The 21,443-nt window shown below is 34.1% G+C and overlaps 2 protein-coding genes and 1 pseudogene across 4 annotated transcripts in view; 2 read left to right on the top strand and 1 right to left on the bottom strand.

The window, feature by feature from the left end:
• Positions 1-14,851, top strand: part of Ifi44l (interferon-induced protein 44-like) — a 16,604-nt gene extending 1,753 nt beyond the window's left edge. The window contains exons 2-9 of the mRNA XM_013018347.1: positions 2,516-3,000; positions 4,621-4,669; positions 5,373-5,568; positions 7,972-8,124; positions 9,574-9,742; positions 11,786-11,886; positions 14,161-14,335; positions 14,645-14,851. Coding sequence (XP_012873801.1) covers positions 2,526-3,000; positions 4,621-4,669; positions 5,373-5,568; positions 7,972-8,124; positions 9,574-9,742; positions 11,786-11,886; positions 14,161-14,335; positions 14,645-14,655 — 1,329 coding nt within the window. The 5' untranslated portion in view covers positions 2,516-2,525 and the 3' untranslated portion in view covers positions 14,656-14,851. The remainder of the gene's footprint in view (positions 1-2,515; positions 3,001-4,620; positions 4,670-5,372; positions 5,569-7,971; positions 8,125-9,573; positions 9,743-11,785; positions 11,887-14,160; positions 14,336-14,644) is intronic.
• LOC105987038 lies at positions 13,318-13,993 on the bottom strand (annotated as a pseudogene).
• Positions 14,852-17,984: 3,133 nt separating the features above from the next.
• Ifi44 (interferon-induced protein 44) overlaps positions 17,985-21,443 on the top strand; it is a 28,068-nt gene continuing 24,609 nt past the window's right edge. For all 3 annotated transcript variants that reach the window (XM_013018197.1, XM_013018198.1, XM_013018199.1), the window contains exons 1-2: positions 17,985-18,073; positions 18,939-19,405. In XM_013018197.1, coding sequence (XP_012873651.1) covers positions 18,949-19,405 — 457 coding nt within the window. In that variant the 5' untranslated portion in view covers positions 17,985-18,073; positions 18,939-18,948. The remainder of the gene's footprint in view (positions 18,074-18,938; positions 19,406-21,443) is intronic.

The raw sequence follows: 21,443 nt of genomic DNA on the forward strand, positions 1-21,443 counted from the left end.
AGCGCCACTTCCGGCTTTTTATTTTTTGCTTATGTGGTGCTAAGGAATTGAACCCAGGGCCTCAGGCATGCAAGGCAAGCGCTCTACCACTAAGCCACCTTTCCAGCCCTAATGTAACATTTTTAACAGCTAATGTATTATTAAGATACAAATACGTATTAAGTTTCTTGCATCTAATAACTTTGCAAATGTATATTTCACAATTTGGGTACTGGTGGCTAACGTCTATAATTATAACTACTGGGGAGATATGAGCATTTTAACTACTGGGGAGATCTGAGCTAACTTAAGTAGGAAAGTACATGAGGCTCTTTATCTCCAATTAACTATCAAAACACTGGTGGCTCAGGTGGTAAAGTACTAAACTTGAGAGAAATAAAACAAAACAAGGAACAGCACCCAGGCCCTGAATTAAAGTACCTATATCAGCACATACAAAGACACACAATGTATATTTCTTTCTTTTTTAAATATATATTTTTATTGTAAAGATACTGTACAGAGGGTTACAGTTACATGAGTAAGGTAATGAGTATACTTCCTATAGAACATTGTTACCCCCTCCTTTGTTTTCCCCCTACCATCCCTTCCCTTCCCACTTTCCCAACTCCTCCCCCCCCACACACACTGTATTTCTTTCCTTTGTGGTGCTATGAAAAACTACCGAAGCATTTATAATTGTCATCAGCATATTTGGGAACATCTATCTAACCAGGGCCATAAGTTACTTATCTCATATTTTCTTGCTCTGTTAGTTGCCTTAATTTATTACAAATATATAAACTTAAAATAAAATGCATTTGTATATAGTCTCCAAGGTAGGGAAATTAGGAATTATATATCTGGGTCCAATACAAGGCTGATGTCAAAGTACTATTTCTACATGAATTCTAGAATTACCTTATGGATGCCCACAAAATCTTATTAAGATTATAATATAGAATTTATGCCCACATAAAATACAATATATTTCCATTTATTTAAGGTTTATCTAATTTTGTTTACTATTTTTTTCTGTATAGTTTTCTTTATCTTGCATGTTTTGGGTAAGTGGTACTTCAAGATTATTATGTGAAATTTTTTTTAGGTATATAGAAATAAGGGTGATTTTAATATGCTGTCCTTATGACTTAGTTGATGTTAGGTTGCTTCAACATAATATCAAAGACTGGATAATTTGTAAAGAACAGAGATGTATTTCTTAGTATTTCTGGATGTTGGAATATTCAAGGTCGATAGCCTGTTGTGATAAGAGCCTTCATGGCATGTCATTCCACAGTGGAAGATGGAAATAGAAAAGAATATACATGCGCAAGTGCATGAGATCGAATTCACAGTCCTTATTCTCTTCATAAATGGTATTAACACATTCATGATGGTGGAGTCTTCATAATAAACTACCTTCCAGTGGGCCCCATCTCCCAACACGGTTACATTGGAGATTAAGTCTGCAATATATGGATTTGGAACACATCTTCAAACCACAGCAACTTGTATTTAGCAGTCTTGGGAAATGTAGTGAATTTGCTCTATAGTAGCTGCTAATTATTTTAATTTTCTTTAGACTTCATTAATACTTTTTTCTTTCCAAAGTAGAAGGTTTCTCATTTTCTTTGTTTTATATCTATTTATTTATTCATTATTAATTTACTTATATTCAAATTCCCTTTAGTCATATTAAATGGTTTTCATTCAATATGCCAACCTTTGAGTTTAATGCATGTTGATTATGTCATAAGGATTTCATCAATGTGGGAGCAGATGTGTGAGGAAGAGATCACAGAGCTAAACAGGTTGTTAGAGAAACTGAGTGGCAACAAATTTAGGCTTTTATAATAGACTTTATAAGAGCTAACCAGTGAAAGTGAAGATGTGGCATTAGTAGAAGCACCAGTCTTGAGTTGAAAAATCTAAGCAATAGTTTGTGGCCCTGAGCTCAAACCCTACTGCCGGCACAAAAACAACAAACAAAACAAGACCTAACCAATGTCCATGAGAAATGGCATACTCTTTTATGAGATTCTGCTTCAAGTTGACCTAACTAGCTCTCACTAGGACCTACTTCTTAGAGGTTCCATCTGTAATATAAACATATTAAAAATAAAGTCCCCAACACATGAACTTTAGAAGAAATCATATAAAACCCAGATTATCTGTGACTACTTTTTGACATAGTGGTGAAGTTGAGTAATCATGACAGAGACTATGTGACCCCTCTAGAGTATTTACTATCTGGTTTATTAAGAATAAAACTTATCAACTCTTGTTTTAATTTATTGGTTGTTCTTTATCCATTTTGCAGTTTACTTTGTCACTAATATTGAGATAGTAATAATATACACCATCTCCACATTATCTCATTCTCATATTTACCTGTTATTATGCCATTTCTACATGCTTTTGCCTTATAATCTCAACATGCTTTAGTTGAGTCAGAGAATTAAAAATTCACTGGACATAGAAAGATTAATCTGTGCTTATACCAGCCATTCAATTTAACAATTGTTTCCACCAGATAAAGGAAAATGGCAGAGACAACCATATTGACGTGGGCTGCGGAAAGGATTCTACGAAAGCTACTCGGAAATGCTTCCTTGACTCTTCTTTATAAGTCTGGTGCTAATAAACATGGCCTAGAGGGCATGGTTCAAAGATGCAGTCTTCAGGGATCCACTGTGACAGTGCTGGACATCCCTAATTATATTTTTGGTTTTTTTATGCTGCAGAATTTTCCTAAATCCACTGAAAATTCACAAAGTTCATATACTTCTTCTTGGTTTTTATCTAAAAAAAGTAATGTAACTGAAGAGAAAACTTTATTTTTAAACATAATACTCAAAATTATTAATAATTGTCTGCAATTTTATATCTCAGATAAACTGATAGCCTGTATAGACACAAATAAATCTAGAATGTATTTATATGATTCATTAAAGGAAAAATTTGCACCTATATCTGAAACACTATACTACAAAGAACTTGAAATTTTTCGAGTTGAAGGTATGTTAAAAATTTGTACTCTACCTGTTAGCTTTAGCTTTTGTATTTCATATGTACAAGAATAAATTAAAATCAATATTTTGTTTTTTGTCAGTTGATAATTTTGATAAACTGCCAAGTGAAATCTGGGTGATATAAAAATGAAGTTTATTATTAAGAAAATACAGACTTTGAGCAATGTTTAAGCTAAGATATCCAAAAAAGAAATCAACTATTTACCTGACTTATGTAACTGTAACCCCTCTGTATATCACCTTTATAATAACAATAAAAACATTTACAAAAAGAAGCAGATGAGGGAGGGGGGGGAGAGAGAGACAGAGAGAGAGACAGAGAGAGACAGAGAGAGACAGAGACAGAGAGAGAGAGAGAGAGAGAGAAAGAGAGAGAGAGAGAAGGGTGGGGGCACTTTGGTTGAAGATCAGCCTTAGCACTTCTAAGAGCATTAATTTGCAGAGAGGGTTGTTTTTGCTTCTCTTTACATGACACCGCTAACCCTCTCTTAATTGCAAAGCTCAGGGTAATTAAAGCAGATTCAATGTTTAGGAGCTAGTAGGCCTGAACACATGTAATCATACACTGTTAAAAACTTTCAAGACCTACTAGTGGCTTGCACCTGTACCCCTAGCTGCAGTTAATACATTTGTATATAATTGCATACTGGGCAGCATATTTATGTTTATAAGCTCAATATAGCTTTTCAAATATGAGAGAAAACATTCATCCTTTGCTCCTCTGGGCTTGGCTTACTTCACTTAACACATTTTTTCCAATTCTTTACAAATGGAATGGTACAATATCATTCTTTCTAATGAAGGAGTAAAATTCCATTATATATATATACATATATATATATATATATAATGTTTTTGCACAAATGGACATTTGTGCATTGAGGGGCATTATGGGCTGATTCCATTGTACACTTTACACACATATGACCTAACAATCTGTCTAAAGAATAGGAAGATAGGTCAACCATTAACCATATTATTAATATACTCATATTTTGTAATCTATCAAGAAGAGGCTCTTTAACACAGCCTTATTTTGGATAATAATTAATACTATAAACATTTATAATGAGCATTACAGCAGTTACCAATGCTGTAACTCAAGATAATAGTTTCACGATGCCCTTTTGATATACAACCACTAGTGTCCCATATTACTTATAGTTAAACTACATAGCAGTTATGTCTTCATGTTGTAGATGCCAGAAATTTAAGAAGATAATTTAAAAATTGGAAAAAATAAGAGCCTAAAAGACTTTATTATATGTGTGCCATAACTTACTTTGTAGTAGATCATAAAATTTTACAGCTGGAAGAGAACTTGGAGTTGATCTCTTCATTAATCCGTTACAATTAAGAAAGAAGTATAGTGATCCATTTTAGCATAAACAATTCATTAATGAACTTAATAAAATAGATAACAAGTTGTCTAACAAGCTTAGTAGCATTCTCTCTTGCTCCACACTATGCATGCATGCCTGCCAGTCATCTGTTTGTTTCCCTCTTCCCTATTGCCAAATCCCCACGGTTGTGAACACCTGCTATCATAACTAAACAGGCCTACAATTACAAAATAAAAAAACTTATTTTATGCTTATTTCCATAGGAATTAAGAAAGATCCACAATACATAAGGAAATTATCAACAGTCACATAGTAAGTTGGCTTCCTGGCCCATCTATTATGCATTTAACTTAGAATAACTGTATAATGCATGCTGATAATGAAATAGTTAAGAATAGTTAAAAAAATCTTATTGCTTTGCATGATAAAGACTGAGTTGAGTTATTAACATAAAATATTCAAGGTGGTTTAGAACAACTATAATAAAACCATTACCAATCAGGAAACTCTACAAAATCCACTTGGTGATAAGTGTCCTGCTAACTCTGGATTCTTTGCTTTGGATTTATTCAATAATGCTTATTTAAGATAAGTCTTTATAATCCCTCTGCATAATTTTTACTCCTTTCCTTGAAAATACAGCTTTTGGGGGATCTGAGTTAATATTAAAGACAAAATTTATATTTCCAAGTTTACAGGTTTACAGCATTGCACATATTTTATTTTGATAGTTTCTTGAAAATAATTGTAGAGGTTTTCATGAGATTCTAAGACTAATGGTTTCATAGTAGTTTGGTTACTGCTTAATGTTTTTAGTCATATATATATATATATATATATATATCCTCTTAATGCATAAAGTATGTAACTTTTTAGGTGCTTAGTATTCTATAGAAGATGCTACTATAAAAGTAGTAAGTAACTAAAACAATTGTTAAAAGGAAAGAGAAAGAGGCTCCAGATTAATTGTACTTTTTTTTAATGGAAGTTTATTGTGTTTGGTGTATTTTAATAGTCACAAAGAAAAGTTGCTAGCAGAGCTTCGCGCCTACAAAACCTATACAGACTCGGTTTCAGAAATTCATATTCTGTTACTGGGTCCAGTAGGCTCTGGGAAGTCCAGCTTTTTCAACTCGGTGAAGTCTGTTTTTCAAGGTCATACAACTCGTCAAGCCATAGTAGGCTCAAGTTATAACAGCATTACTGAGCAAGTAAGTTATTTGGGGATTTTCTAAGGTTACAATTATTATATTTGTTCTAAGGTTACAATTATTATATTTGTTCATTTTTTGCCATTCTATCTCAGAATATAAAACTTTTCTTAATCTGTCAAAAATTAAATGTGGAATCAGTTGTAAAGTAAGTGTAAAGTCAGAATTATCTCTATGGAGTAGAGAAGCAGAGATGTGTGTGTGTGTGTGTGTGTGTGTGTGTGTGCGTGTATGTGTGTGTATTTAAGAAGCAGTTATATGAAAAATATCTTGTTGATATTTGTTGTGAAAAAAACAAAATTTTGAAAACTGTATCAAAATCTTATTGATTATATTTTCCATCTGTTTTTACCAAGTTGGAAATATTTTATGCCAAAAGAATGAGAATATGCAATAAAATAGCTTCTTTACTATACATGACTAGTCAACAGGAAATAATCATGAGAGAAAAACACAAGTTTTGTTTGGTTCATTAGTCTTCCAAAGTAAATCTATCTTCTATAAAATCTACATAATTTACAAACAAGCAAGGCTTATTTAAGGAAACAGCTGTATTCTGTTTTCTTTACTATTGCTCTAAAAAATATACCAGTTATGCTACAGCATTTATCTAGAACTTTCCTTTTGGATTACTTCTGACTCTGAAATTATCACTCATCAAACAAAAATAATCAATGAAATGAAGAGAAAATGTCAGAAATCAGGCTTTGTTTTTCTGTGATTACTATACTAACACAATTACCTGATGGAGAAAATTCTACTGATTGTCAATACAAATTTAACACAAGGTAATAAAGATTCAGTCTAGAACAAAGGAGGAGGTAACAATGCTGGATAGGAAATGTACTCATTACCTTACTCATGTAACTGTAACCCCTCTGTACACTATTTTTACAATAAAAACATACTAAAAAGATTCAGTTTAGGTTTTGTGCTATGTTCAATAACAAGAAGCATTTTCTTGGACTTCTGCAAATCAAATATTGTTTCTTGCTGTTGGATGTTGGTTAGGGCCTATATTCTTGAGTGTATTTTAACATGTTAGACTTACTCCCCCCACCTTTTTTGTCAGTCATGGGGCTTGAACTCTGGGATTGGGCACTATCCCTCAGCTCTTTAGTGCAAGATGAGCAGTCTACCACTCAAGCTACAGCATCACTTCGGGTTTTCTGAGTGGTTTATTGGAGATAAGAGTCTTACAGAGTTTCCTTCCATGGGCTGGCTTTGAACCACAATTCTCAGATCTCAGCCTCCTGAGTAACTAGCATTACAGGCATGAGCCCCCAATCTGGCTAACTTAGTCCCTTTGATAAGGAGACAAATGCATTTAATGTGGCAGAGTATGCAAACATTAAAGATTTCTCATCGCATATTTAAGAAATTGTCAGTCATTGAATATTGATACATTGTTATGAAGAACATTAATAATTGTCCAAAGCTATTACAATAAATGCTTTCTCCTTTTGTATTACAAGTGTTTTGGGGAGACAAGATTGTTTTTATGTACAGTCATGCATCATAATGCATGATTATTGTACATTGTACAACCTAACTTCAAAATATGTTACAAAACTATAGCATCAAAACAACATGGTACTGGAAAAATAGACATAAAGCCACACTAATGGAACAGAAAGGAATCCTAGAAATAAATTCATGCATATATAGCCAATTCATTTTCAAGAAAGATGTAGTGTGGAGAACAAATAATAGTGAGATATTTTTTTCAACAAATAGCCTTAAGAAAAACTGTATATCTACATGAAGAAAATTTGGTCAAAGAAACAAGATAAATAGAATAAAATAAGGTTAAGATAAATAGGAGAATAAGATTTCCTATATAAAACGTCTACAAGATCAAGAGATTCATTGTACAGCATGATGACTATATGAAACATATATATATGTTATATGGGGTATGTATTTCTGGATAATGTTGAGAGTGAATAGAAACTTTTTCAGCACAAAATTTACTATGTAAGGAATGTATATGTGGGTGACCTAGATTTTTGTCATTCCATTATGCGTGTGTACTTCAAAACATAAATTGTACATAGTACTTGTAATTTTATCTGTTTACAAAAAGAGACATTTAATATTTTAGTTTTATCCTTTAATATCTTTGATATAAAGACATAACCCCGTAGGTAATATTTTTGAGATCATCAACAAATTTTAAGAATACCACAGGGCAAGATATTGGAAACAAACTTTACACTTCGGGGGGGCGTTGGGTGGGGTGAGGAGGAGTGTGGGAGGCGGAGGAGGGAAAGAATAGTGGGACAACAGCAAGGGAAGGGGTAGCAATGATTGACAAATCATGTACTCATTGCCTTACTCATGTAACTGTAACCCCTCTGTATAGCATGAGAGTTCATTAACCCATTACACGTATTTTTATAGTATAGGATATATTCTGTTAAAGATGGAAAAAGTGGAAAATATCTGCCATTTATGGTGTGTGATACCATGGGCCTTGATGAGAGGGATGGTGAAGGATTGTGCACAGATGACATACCTCACATCCTAAAAGGCTGTGTGCCAGACAGATATCAAGTAAGACTTTTTCAATTCCAACATGTTTAAAGTAATTTTCATCAATATTTCAACTGCTATAATATGGTTCCACAGCCACAAATACTGTTCCATTTTAAGTGAATAAGTATATTTGTAAGAAATATAGAGTGACTTTTGTTCTGGTCTATATCATTAAGAAATAAAGCCAAAGGGTAAGATTCGACTCTATTCCTCAAAAAGGTCAAGAGGATATTATATCTGTGTCCATATTATATAACTGAGAACTCACAGCAAAGTAATGGTTTCCTCTTTTGCACTTGTTTGCTGATGTAGATAAAACACAGAATATGTAACTACTATTAGAGTGTAATATTATACCATAAATGTTTAGCTCTCATTACTTAATTGCTAGATACAAAGGTTGGCACTGACACTGAATAAGTACATATACATAAGGAAGTCAGATACCTGTTTCTCTTAGCCTTACATGTAAAATTATCTTAAATATAATTTTAGTACTATCCACCAGATAAGGTAGTTGATATTAGATGAGATGATGTGCTGTAAGTCTCCCAAAAGTTCCTTCAGGAATTGGGTGTAATAAAATCAGACTAACTTCCTAAACAGTGATTTTGCTTGATTGAAAACCTTAACCATTTATGCATTTTCAAACCATTTATTACAAAGCATTGGTGTCAGCCATATAGTTACTGAAAACAATCAGTTACACACACACACACACACACACACACACCTTATTCTGAAAGAGTTCCTCAAAAAATGAGGGAAGATAAGTCATAAAGATGTAGGGAGAAGAACAGAGGAGATAGGGAAAATACCAGCATACCAAAACTGTATTTTTTCACAACTGGAAGATAATCCAACATAGAACTATTGTAGCTTAAAAGTTGAGTATTTCCAAGCTTTGGTATATTTTCTACTCAGTTTCCTCAACGTAAGAGCATATTGTCTTAAGATAAGGAAACATTAACTTGAAAGTTGATATTTCTTTTCTTTCAATTCAGTTACTTTCCCTCTGCAAGACTATAAGAAATCATAGTTTAAATGGTTAAAAAACATTAGTTTAAATGCTACTTCACTATATTTTTCTCTTTTTTACTCTCTACAACTAATTAATGCACTTAAGCAGACAGAAGACTTACAGAGGATACTTAAATGAAGTTAATAGACATTAGAATTCTAGTTTTTTAAAATTATAATTCCCTGAAAGATTTATAGTTGGTAAGTGCAAATTTTACCAGAGTAATAGTGTTCTTGTTCTATTAGGAAGTTACAGTGACCTTATGCTAACAGTAGAATGGAGTGATGAAGGGTTATGACTAACCAGGAGGAGTAGAATAGCTAGGGATCAGGAGGAAGAGTTTTAGGGTAGAGGTCAGGTAGCAATAGCTTTGGCTATATGAATTGTGTCTTAAAAAGTTAAGCAGGAATTATGAGTTCTGAATATTTCTTATGTTTCTATATCAGTTTAATCCACGTGAACCAATTGCATGCAAACATCTTTCTCCTGTTACATCTTCATCACTGAACAGGATTCACTGTGTGGCATATGTCTTAGATATCAACTCTGTTGACAAACTCTCCACTCAAATGATTTCAAAGCTCAAACAAATTCACAAAGAAGTATTGAATTGTGGTAAGTTTCATTGTATAATTTGTGTGTGTGTGTGTGTGTGCTTGTGTATGTTGATATTGAGGCTTGAACTCAGAGCTCATGCTCTTGCTAGGCTTTTTTTGCTCAGAGCTGGCACACTACCACTTTAGCCACTCCTTACTTCCAGCTTTTTGATACCTAAATAAAAGAAAAGATAAAGATAAACTTTGGTCTTCCTGGCTAGTTCTGAAGTATAATTTTCAGATCTCAGCATCCTGGGTATCTAGGATTATAGACATAAGCCACTGCTGTCCTGCTATAAAAACATTTTAAAATTTGAAATGATTATAATTCATAGGAAGCTGAAAAGAGAGTACAGAGAGCATCTTTAACTACTGAGAATTATTGATGTCTTCTCTCCATAATTATTTATTTGAGCATGTTATGAAAATGAGATCATATGGTATGTCACTTTTTATGAGACTGGATATTTTTTTTAACTTGGCTTAATATCCCGTGAAGTTCATCCTAGGTGTTGTGTGAATTGATTGGTCACTCTTCTTTTATTGTTGGTAATATTCCATGTTGAGGAATATGTTTCAATTACATTATGGTTTGATAGCTACAGGGTTTTGCTTCAATTTTCTAACATGTTTTAAATCTTAGAATATGATATAATTTGGAGCAGGTTTATAAGCTACTTTAAGAATGTGTAGTGTGTCCAGTGGAATACCCCGTAGATGTCTTGAGGACAATTTAGTTTATAATGTCATTTAATTCTGAGATTTCCTTGGTGATATTTTGTTATGATGATCTATATATTGTTGAGAAAATATTTATTATTGAGACACTTTTGTTGTGTTTGGGGTCTATCTGAGCTTCTAGGTCCAGCAGTGTTTTTTTGATGAAGTTTGGCACACCAAGGTTTGACCCATTTATATTAACAGTTGTAGATGAATTTTTCTCTTCATTAATGTGAAGTGACCTTCTTATGGCAAATTTTCCTTTGAAGTCTCCTTTATCAGCTATGAGCATAGCGACTTGGGCTTTGGGAAACAGAAGGGCCCGTGCAGGTCCATCTCAGAGAACTGAATCTAACCTTTCCACTCTCTGCCACAGACCTGACTGAACTCCCTCAAACTAGCTCTGGGCTGAGCATGTGCACAGGTGTTTGTTGGCTCTGGGACCCAGTGTGGGCTAGCCTACCCAGTGTGAACTAGTCCAAGCCAAGTGAGGGTTGCCACTTGTTAGTCACAAATAGGCCAAACTGGGACCAAGGCCCTGACAATATCTGAACCCAAATCCCTAAATCATAATGAAAAATTACAAGATTCATGAGCAATCAATACAAGAAACCAAATCCATCCACAATCCAGCGAAGGACTCCAGTGAGAATGAAGAAGAGATGGAAGACAAAAGAACCATTAAAAAATGATGACAGAATTGGTTAATAAAAGGGGGAATGCAAAAACAACTTCAAAAGCTCAAAAAAGAAATGACAAAGAAAATCCAAGACACCCAGAAAGATATGGAGAGAAACATAGACATGGTATACAGCACATTAAAAGATGAAATGGACACTATGAGAACTGATCTCAGAAACATAGAAAGTTCAATTTCCACAGTGCAAACCACAGTGTAATCCATAATTAACAAAATAAGTGAATTGTCAAAGAGAACTTCAGGAGTCGAGGGTAAAACAGAGGAGCTAGAACAAAAAGTCAAAAGTATGGGAAAAAACATTAAGAACCTACTGAAGAAGAGTCCAGAAATTGGCAGACTCAGCTAAGAAATCAAATCTACATATAATTGGGATCAAGGAAGGGGAAGAATTTAATAGTAAAGGTATCAAAAATCTATTCAGTAAAATAATAGCTGAGAACTTCCCACTCTTAAGATAGAGAATCTTACCTATTTAAGAGAAGCATATACAACTCCCCGTAGACTAGAACAAAGAAGAAAAATTTTAAATTATTTTATCTATTTGGTTATTATTATCCACTTGATCTCTCTTTTTCAGTGTGGAATTTGTACTGATATATCTTATTTGTGATATAAAATAACTGATTTATCTCTTTGATACAGGTGTAGCACATGTAGCCTTGCTTACAAAAGTAAATAATTGTGATGAAGTTCTTGAAAGTAACTTTTTAAACATGACAAGTTATACAACGTCTCAAAATCAGGTAAAGAATGATGCTTATACCTAATATTCACAATAATAGAAGCACAGTCATACTCTGTGTGCATCCCTGTGTGTTCATGCAACACATTCATAGATGAATAAAGAACTGGAACAGCTTACTGATGGGTTCTCATGCCTATAATGCTATCTTCTCAAGAGGCTGAGAGCTGATTCTTCTCAAGAGGGTGAGAGCCTGTTCAAAGCCAGCCTGAGCAGACAAATATCTTAAACTCTTATCTCCAGTTAACCAGCACAAAGCCCAGAAGTGGAGGCATGGCTCAAGTGGTAGCGCACCAGATAACTAAAACAAGCCAAGTGCGAGTGACAATTCAAGTTCTAGTTCTGTTGCACATGTGTGTGCAACATGCACACACACACACACACACAGAGGATTGGAAGAATTACCTGTTCATTCAAGTTTATATCTCACTTTTAAATAGTAATTATGAGATAAAATTAAATTCTGAAGAGAATTTATCAAGCCATTGCCTTTAAAAAAATCTTGCTTCTAGTTCACTTAAGTCTAGAATTTGTATTTTGGCATTTCCTCTTGAAAAAAGTCACTTTTTTGCAAGCTAGGAAATAGAATTAACTTGAAAAGCAATTTAATCTTCCAGGAAGAATTGCAGTCTCTAGCAGAACAATATCATAGTAACAAATGTTAGCAATATGGTTATAAACTTTTAATAGTAATCACCCATCAACATTTCTCATTAATAAGCAGCCAAAAGTCCAGTACTTAAAGCTATGATATGTAGAACTTCTTGATCTCCACAGGATAGAATGAGCCAAATTATGTTGACCAACCTGTGAGGAAATTAGTTCAGAGCTGGCCAACAATTGGTTATCAGAGAAAGTGCTTAACATTTTGAAAACTACTTGGCAATTTAAAGAAGTCCTGGTTTCTATTGATAAGAAAAAAGAAATTATAGATGGATTTTTACCATGTTTTTTTCACCTCAACATGAAAGTAGAGAAAAATGTAGGAGACATAATACTTAAGATATTTAAAAATAACTTACTTAGTAATAAGAAATTAGACACACTACGTTTTTCCATTTGTTATAAGGAAAAAAATCAATCATGAAGGGTATTTATGAGATTTCAACTCTAAAGAGCTGGTAGTGGTAACATTTTCCACTACAGAATAATCTCCTGCTTTACCAGACAATTAACCTTACTATTCTTCCATGATACATATTTGTGTGGAAAAACTTGAGCTTTGCCAGGGCCAGGAGATGAAGAAAAGAGCATGTCCTAATTAGCTAATTGTAAGCTTAGTGAACATTTTTGTGATGGACTCAGAATCTGGCCATTGTTTTCTAAACACCTGCAAAGCGCAGAATTTTTCAGTGCTTAGCTATGGTTTCTGTTCAATATCTTAATGCTGGGTGCAGTCACACTATGATTCTTCTCAGGGCTTAGATGAGTGCTAGTCATCAAAATCTGGGATGTTACCATAGGAGTAGCCCTGGTAGCCTTTGAATGCATAGTAGGTGATGTGCAAATGTTAAAATCCTGGCAGGAATACCAGAATGCCAATACTCAAGACAGGAATGGCCCAGTCTGCCCATCTTTCTTTGCTGATGCAGCCCAACAGCAGGAGGGAGCCTATTATAATGAGAAAAGCTCCTTCTTGCGGTGCTTTTTAATGCACTTATAATGTACTATGTGATTTTTTTTGTTTCTTTGTATGTTCTTTCCCCATGGTACAACCCTGTTGTCACTGTATTTGATTCTGTTATCTTGCATCCTATATATACATTTTTCTAATTTGGGGAGGGAAAGGGAAATAACAAAATGCTGAAATAAGGATACAGGATGACCCATTGTAACAATGAGATGTACAAGACAGTATGTTGAAAACGAATTTTACAACTTTGTGTTGGAGTTGTTTGTGTGGAGGAGTTGGGGAATGGGGAGGAAAGAGATGGTAGGGGGAAAAAAAAAGAAAAGCTCCAATCAAAAACAGTATGATGGTCCTTATAAGGGATCTTAGGTGGGCTTTTCTTACACTTAAGGTCAATGTGGCCATCATCTGTGCCGGAAAGCTGTCAGTATTTTACTTTAAGACTGGGGATTCCAGTAGCTCTGCTATGAGATGACATCATAACACCATGACCCAGTTAACTTGCCAACTGAGGCGGCCCTAGATGCCTGTCACATACCTCCCGTGGTGCCCCAAAACATTGCCTTTTTCAGCTTTGTTCATTAATACACTTAAAATTTAGTCAACTTACAAATATGACATGCTTCTTAAATATATTTTCCACAGGTAATGACTGTCAATAAAATGTTAAACATTCCTGTTCGTAATATCTTGATGATTGGAAATTCTGCTTCCAAGAAGGAACTGGACCCAATAAAGGATGTTCTGATCCTCACTGCCCTGAGGCAGATGCTTCGGAATGCTGATGACTTCTTAGAAGATTTGCCTCTGGAGGAAACTGGTAATCTAACCCCTTTCTGCATCTCTTCTAAAGCACTTGGCTCATTTGAAAACTCTCAGCTGTGTTTTAGTTGGATGGCTATGGTTTGTCTGCTTAATCTTGACTGTTGTGTTAAGATACATGCTTCATTTCTTGTCTTGTTTTATTTCCTGATCGATGTGCAGGATTGAAATGTGTCCTTGTGTCCTTGGTTTCTTGTATTCTAACACTTGGCCCAGTCCTGAATGGGATACTCTGGTTATAGTCAATCTAGTGACAGCCTCGTTCAGACTCTGCTTTTGCTCATGTTTTACCTTTTGTCTTTGACAGCATCTAAATGATGGTTCCTCCAGGATCAGTCACTCTTCAAATCTGAAGGTCAACCCTGAGCAGTGATATCTACAAACCATCTTCCATGTTTCTGTACTACTTACAATTGCGCTTCTGTGAGATCTTTTTCAATCTCTTGAGGAAAAATGAACTATTATGTCCTTAGTTTGTTTTCTAGAATATTAATAAAGTACTAATCTGTGTGAATAATGGTTAGAAAATGATCATACAGTAGCTGCATTTCTAAATAGATTGTGCTTTCTATGAGAAACAGAAGTAAGATTTTTACCTTTCTAGTCACATAGTTTAGCAGAGTGTCTGCTAATCAGCCAGCATACGTGTCATTTTTCTTCTGGCCCACTTTTTTAGAGGGGCAACATTTACTAAACTTTTTCTCCACAGAGCTCGAAAGACTGGGAAAGAATGAACCACTGGAGAGAAGACATAAAAAAAACAAGGAAGGGAGAACATTTTGCATATATCTGGATTTAAATATGAATATCTATAAAAAGTTGAAATCAAATGAAAGAAAAATACCAACATTACTTAACAAGTTAACATTTTATTTCTCTGAAAAAAATAAAGATTTTTCTTTCCTCTAATGGAGTCATGCCTGCCTGATTTTAATTAATTAAGTTGAAAACTATGTCCAAAGTGGAATAACAAGAAAGTTGTCTTATATAAATGCTCAAAATGATTCTGCAATCCCCATCGTAGCTTCTTAAAGTTAGGACAATTCATAGAGAAAATCTCATCTTAGGAGTACCACTCAAACGCTTTTTGTTCATAAATGTAGATAAACTCACAGCTCCCCAGGAAGAGATTCTTTTCTAGTGTATAGAAGAGGGAGCTTTGAATGTAAGTCTCATTATTGGATACCATCAGTCACTTAGTCCTTCTAGGATGGCTTAATTCCAAGGTGACTCATTCTTATGGTCTTACTCTACTTTTATAGTCACACTTTCTTAGACCTTCTAAATAGTCCTTTTGTAACCATTGGATGAGACCACGTCAGAAAAAGACATACTTAATTCCTAACTTCCTGTCAAATGCACCAAAATTTAGGGCAGCTACCTTGTTACTGGGTCTGGCAAAAGAATTTAAGAGTGGGGATAAGTATTGATGATAGGAAATTTATTAAATGAGAAATATGGCAGAGAAAGAAAACATGTATCCTAGATTTACTAAGAGAAGACAGCATTTCAGCACATGCCAATCATTTTGCACTCTCTTTCTCATTACAGAGTTGGCCTGAGGTTAAATAGTGAGATTTGGAATCCTTGAAGGTAGTTTGTTGATTGATGGGTCTCCTTTCTGTTTCCTGAAAGGTTGTGATACAAAGATTTACTATTGAATCCTTATCTCCATATTCTTTTATTCTTTTTTTTTTTTAAAGAATCATTACTGTAAAAGTGATGTAGAGGGGTTACAGTCACATGTCAGGTAATGAGTAAATTTCCATTTGAACAGTATCACCCCTTCTCTCACTTTTTCCCAATTATTCCACCCCCAAGTTACATAATTCATTTTCAACACAGTGTCTAGTGAGTGTCACTGCTGCATTTGTTCACCCTTTGTCCCACCATTTCTGTGCCCCCTCACCCTCCTCCAAGTAGATAAACTTACTCACAAGACAAAAAGTACAGAAAACAGAACAAAACAAAAAAAAAACATCGAAGTTGAAAAAAGAAAAAACAAGAAGCAAAATAACCACAATCTCTTTTTTCCATTTCTTGGAGTTCATTTTGCTAAATGTCACTTTATATAATCATATGAACATAATTATTGTTGAAAGGAAAAACACAAAAAATATACTTGGGCATGAGAAATTATACAGGACCCAAGACCTTCACAGAGGGAGACAAAAGGAGGATATTCTTAGGAGAACATCTTTCATCCTTCTTATCTCCTTGTTCTTTTATAGATCCCAGCCCCCATTTAATTGTCCTACAGATTTGTGCTTATTGACTTATCATGCCATCTGCAAGTTCTATAGAACTACTTTTCTACTGACTTGTATCATTTTTAATATTCATGACTTGTAAAAGAGGATGAGAGGAGCAGGATTTGGAGGAGCAGGACTGATTGCTCTTATCAATTGAAATTGGCTGCTCACTTTAAGTGAATATTGAGAGTCCAGTTTAACGTTTCATGGCCAAATATAATTTCTTTGTCTTTTACTATCCATTGTGTTTACTTGTAGATTTATAGGCACATTCTAATTACCACAACTGAGGGAAACCATGCACATATATTTCTTTGGGTCTGGGTTTCTTTGGTCTAGTTTCAGTTAATATAATTGTTTTCCAAGTCTTTCCATTTCCTTACCAATGGGGCAATATCATTCTTTCTGATGGAAACATAGAACTCCATTGCATATATATATAGTATATATATATATATATGTTGTATATATATATGTTGTATATATATGTTGTGTATATATATGTTGTATATATATATGTTGTGTATATATATATGTTGTATATATATATATATATGTATATATATATATATATATATATATATATATATACAACATTTCCTCAATTGATTTGTCCACTGAGGGATATCTGGGCTGATTCCATATTTGATGGTGGTAAACAATACTGTGACGAATATAGTTGTGCTGGACTGGTTTATGTCCAATTGGATAAATGCCCGGGAATAGGATTGCTGGGTCATAGGGAAGCTCTATGTTTAGTCTTTTAAGGAACCTCCATATTGCTTTCCAGAATAGTTGAACAAGTTTGCATTCTCACCAACAATGTATTAGTGCTCCCTTTGGGCCACATCCCTGCCAGCATTTGTTATTGTTAGTTTGCTTAGCTATTTAAAAAATATATATATAGTAAAGATACTGTACAGAGGGGTTACAGTTACACGAGCAAGGTAATGATTCCATTTCCTATTAAGCATTGTTACCTCCTCTTTTGTTTTTCCCCTACCTCTCTCCCCTTCCCCACCCCTCCCCCGGCAAAGTTGTAAAGTTCGTTTTCAACATAGTGTCTTGTACATCTCATTGTTGCAATGGGTCATCCTGTATCCTTATTTCAGCATTTTGTTATTTCCCTTTCCCTCTCCAAATTAGAAAAATATATATACAAGATGTCTGGCCCTGCAAGTAAATTAAGTTCACTAAAACCTCTCAAGTATAGAGGATATAGGATCTGTGTGGGTAACAGAGAACTGAAGAATGGACGTCGAACAACTTAAAACTGCCTGTACTATCTGAAGTGAGCCGCATTAGTCATTGCTGGGGCAGTGCATGAGGACTTGGCAGCCTGCCTAATGGGCGGGGCTTACTGAGTTTCATTTTCCTTTCCCAAGGCTCAGTTCCATCTTCCCGAACATTTCCCCCACTTCGAGCCTGCCTTGTTATTAGACACTAACGCTAAATTTCAGCTTTTGTGCAGATTCTTCAGACAGGTAAGTGACCTGCTTTTTAAAATGACTAGCCATCGAGAATTTTCTTTTTCAAAAAAAGATGTTTTATAACCATATATTAGTTGTAGAAGGAGGCATCCATTGTGATATTTTTATGCATACATACATCAAAATCACTTCTCTCAGCTTGCTCTCATTCTCCCTCTTTTCTTAAACAATTTCAGCAGGTTTGTTTCACTGTTCTATTTCCGTATATGTCTATACCTTCCCCGGGCCATATTCACTCCTTCTGCCTTTTGATGTCCTTGAACTCTTCCTACAATTACCTACCTCCTTTCTCATAGCCTGGCTTATTTTCTTTTTCTTTACTAAAATTAAACACACACACACACACACACACATATGTATTTTAAGATGACTAGTTGGAGTTTCATTTTCTTGCTGCCTGTTCACTCTATTTATTGATTACATGTGATTTGTACAGGAAATTTAGAGTAACTGTGAGCTTGATGGACATAGATCTATTTTAAAATCCCTCCCCACAGTATAACCCCCGCTTTCACTATATTTGATGTCAGTATAACTTGTGGAGGAGATGGGGAAAAACAAGTCGTTTAAGGATACAGGTGGACCTGTTGCAACAATGAGAAGTACAAGTTGTCATGTCGAAAACTAGCTTTACAACATTGGTGGGGGGAATTGGGGGGGTGGAGGGAGGCTGGGAAGTGATGTGAAGGGTAAACAAAGGAGGAGGCTGCAATGCTTGATAAGAAATGTACGCATTATCCTGCCCATGTAATTGTAACCCCTCAGTACAGTATGTTCACAAAAATAAAATAAAATAAAATAAAATGAAAAAAAACTATTTTAAAATATTTAATGGAATGTCTTTTGGATTTCCTACTAGATTGAGAAGTATGGAAGTGAAAACATGCTTGACTTGGCTGGAAGAAAAGTCTCTGCAAAATTATTTTGGAGGAAAACAATTTAGTCTTCTCTATAAGGCTAGTGTCCATGGATTCTCCAATTCTGCTTTATTGCAAAGATGCTCTACCCAAGGTCCAACTTTAACTGTGATGTACAATAAGTGTTTTGTTTTTGGAACATACATGGAACAGAGTTATCAGGAAAAAAAAAGAGATTTCAGCACGGTTTTTGTACTTCAAAATGCTAAAATTTCAGAATGTAAAATAGGACCAGATGAACCGATTGCCTTGCTCAGTGCTGACCCAGTTTTTGGGATCCCTTATTCAAACTTCTCTGTACAACTAAGTGATAAAAAGGTGATCCTGCAGAAGGATATAAATAAAAAACTTGGATTACTTGAAAATTCTACTATTTCCATTGAGGAGTGTGAAGTCTTTCGATGTGAAGGTAGGTTTAACCAAATAATTCTACTTAAAATTCTTTTTGAATGTTTGATAGTTTCTGAGTATTGTTTTAAAAAAAGTGATAATTTCTCTTGCTTTACATCTAGACAGTTGGACCAACACTAAAATCAGGGTACAAACTGTTTGCTAAAGTACAACTGTAATTAAATGAATACATATATATACACATATTCATATATTATTTACAGATACATGCATATATATGAATATATGTATATATATATACAAGTATGTGTTTGTAGTTAATATTTAACAGAATATCTCACCTCCTAACAAGATGAAATGTTAAACTCAATCTTGTTAATTAATATTATGTTACAGTACATCTCCAGGACTTATTTTGCATAATTGAAGGTATTTTTTTGGCTAACATATCTCCTTTCTTCCTTATAGCCCGGGAAGCCATCGTCTAAATGTTGGCTTTTATGAATTTGGCGATTCAGATTATTCATGTAGACAAGATTATAAGTATTTTCCCTTTTATGTTTGGCATATTCATTTATAATATCCTATATATTGTTCCTACTGGCAGAACTTCCTCCCTTTTTAGGGTTGAATAATACTCCATTATCTTATACATTTTAAAATTCATTCATATATGTGGATTTATTGCATCCTAATTTTTAGCCTTTTTGGACAGATGCACAAGAATTGTATTGCTGAATTATAAGGTAATTCTATGTTTCATTTTTTGAGAAATCTCCAAACTGCTTTTGAGAGTAGTTGTCTTAATTTACATTCACACCAACAGTATATTAGGGCTTCTTTTCCCCCATATCTGCACCAGATTCTGTTGTTTGTATTCTTGTTGATGGTCATTCTTATGGGGTGAGGTGGAATCTCAGTGTTTTGTTTTGTATTTCCTTTATGGCTGGAGATGTTTAGTGCTTCTTCTTGTGTCTATTGTCTTTTTTATTTCTTCTTCTGGGATTATGTATTTAGTTCCTTAGCTCATTTCTTAGTTGGGATCTTGAATCTTTGAAGGTTTACTTTCTTGATCTCCTTTTATTACTGGTTATTAGGCCACATTGTTGTATAGCTGGCAAAAAAATCTCTTTTTCTATTCTGTAAATTTAACTTGTTTCTATATTGGACTTTTCTACTATACCAAAAGACCAAAATGAATTTACTTTCCTACTAAAGGATATTCATGCTGTTCAGTGTTCTTACAGTATCATTATATATGCATTTGTTTATAAAAACTCATTTGTATTGACTACCTGAAAGTAGAATTGCAGCTTAGTTAGATTTGAATAGATATTATTTTAAATTTGAATTATCTATACCATTTCCAGTAGTGTTATGTCTGTTTCCCAGTATTCTTGATAACCTTTGATATCATCAAATGTGAGAATATTTGCCATTGATGAATAAGGAGTCATTTTTATTTTTGTTTATTCCTGATCACTAACAAGTTTATGTGCATCGACTACTTCAATTTATTCTATGAAATAGTTTTTTATATCTGGACATTTAAAAATTTGTTCCAATCTAACTACCTGTGGTGAATGACCAGCAGAGTGGGTCATTCTCTGACTACATTTTATATTGGAGAGTATTCTAATATTTGGACAATATTGAAGGTGTAGAGAAAAGCCTATAATTAAGTTTATTTCTTATTACATATTTTGTTTTCCTTTGAGTGACTTTGATTTCTTTTCTGATTGTTCTACTCATTAAAAATTTTCAGTTTTTGAAAATCTAAAAGTTAAACATGAACATATCATGATGTTATACGTCCTGGATCAATTAAATAAAGTTTAAGTAAGTAAAGCACAATGCTTAATAGCTACATTACCACTCCAAAGCTTGTACATAGTGAACACTCTTTTGTAATCTCAAGACAGATGAAGATTATCATCATTATATTTTTTATTTCAGGAGATTTCTTCATGACTATTTTTTTAATTTAATTTAATTTTATTTGTGAACATACTGTACAGAGGGGTTCCAATTGCATGGGCAGGATAATGCGTACATTTCTTACCAAGCATTGCAGCCTCCTCCTTTGTTTACCCTTC

Source organism: Dipodomys ordii, unplaced genomic scaffold (genome assembly GCF_000151885.1).
Source record: "Dipodomys ordii isolate 6190 unplaced genomic scaffold, Dord_2.0 Scaffold39, whole genome shotgun sequence".
NCBI lineage: Eukaryota > Metazoa > Chordata > Mammalia > Rodentia > Heteromyidae > Dipodomys > Dipodomys ordii.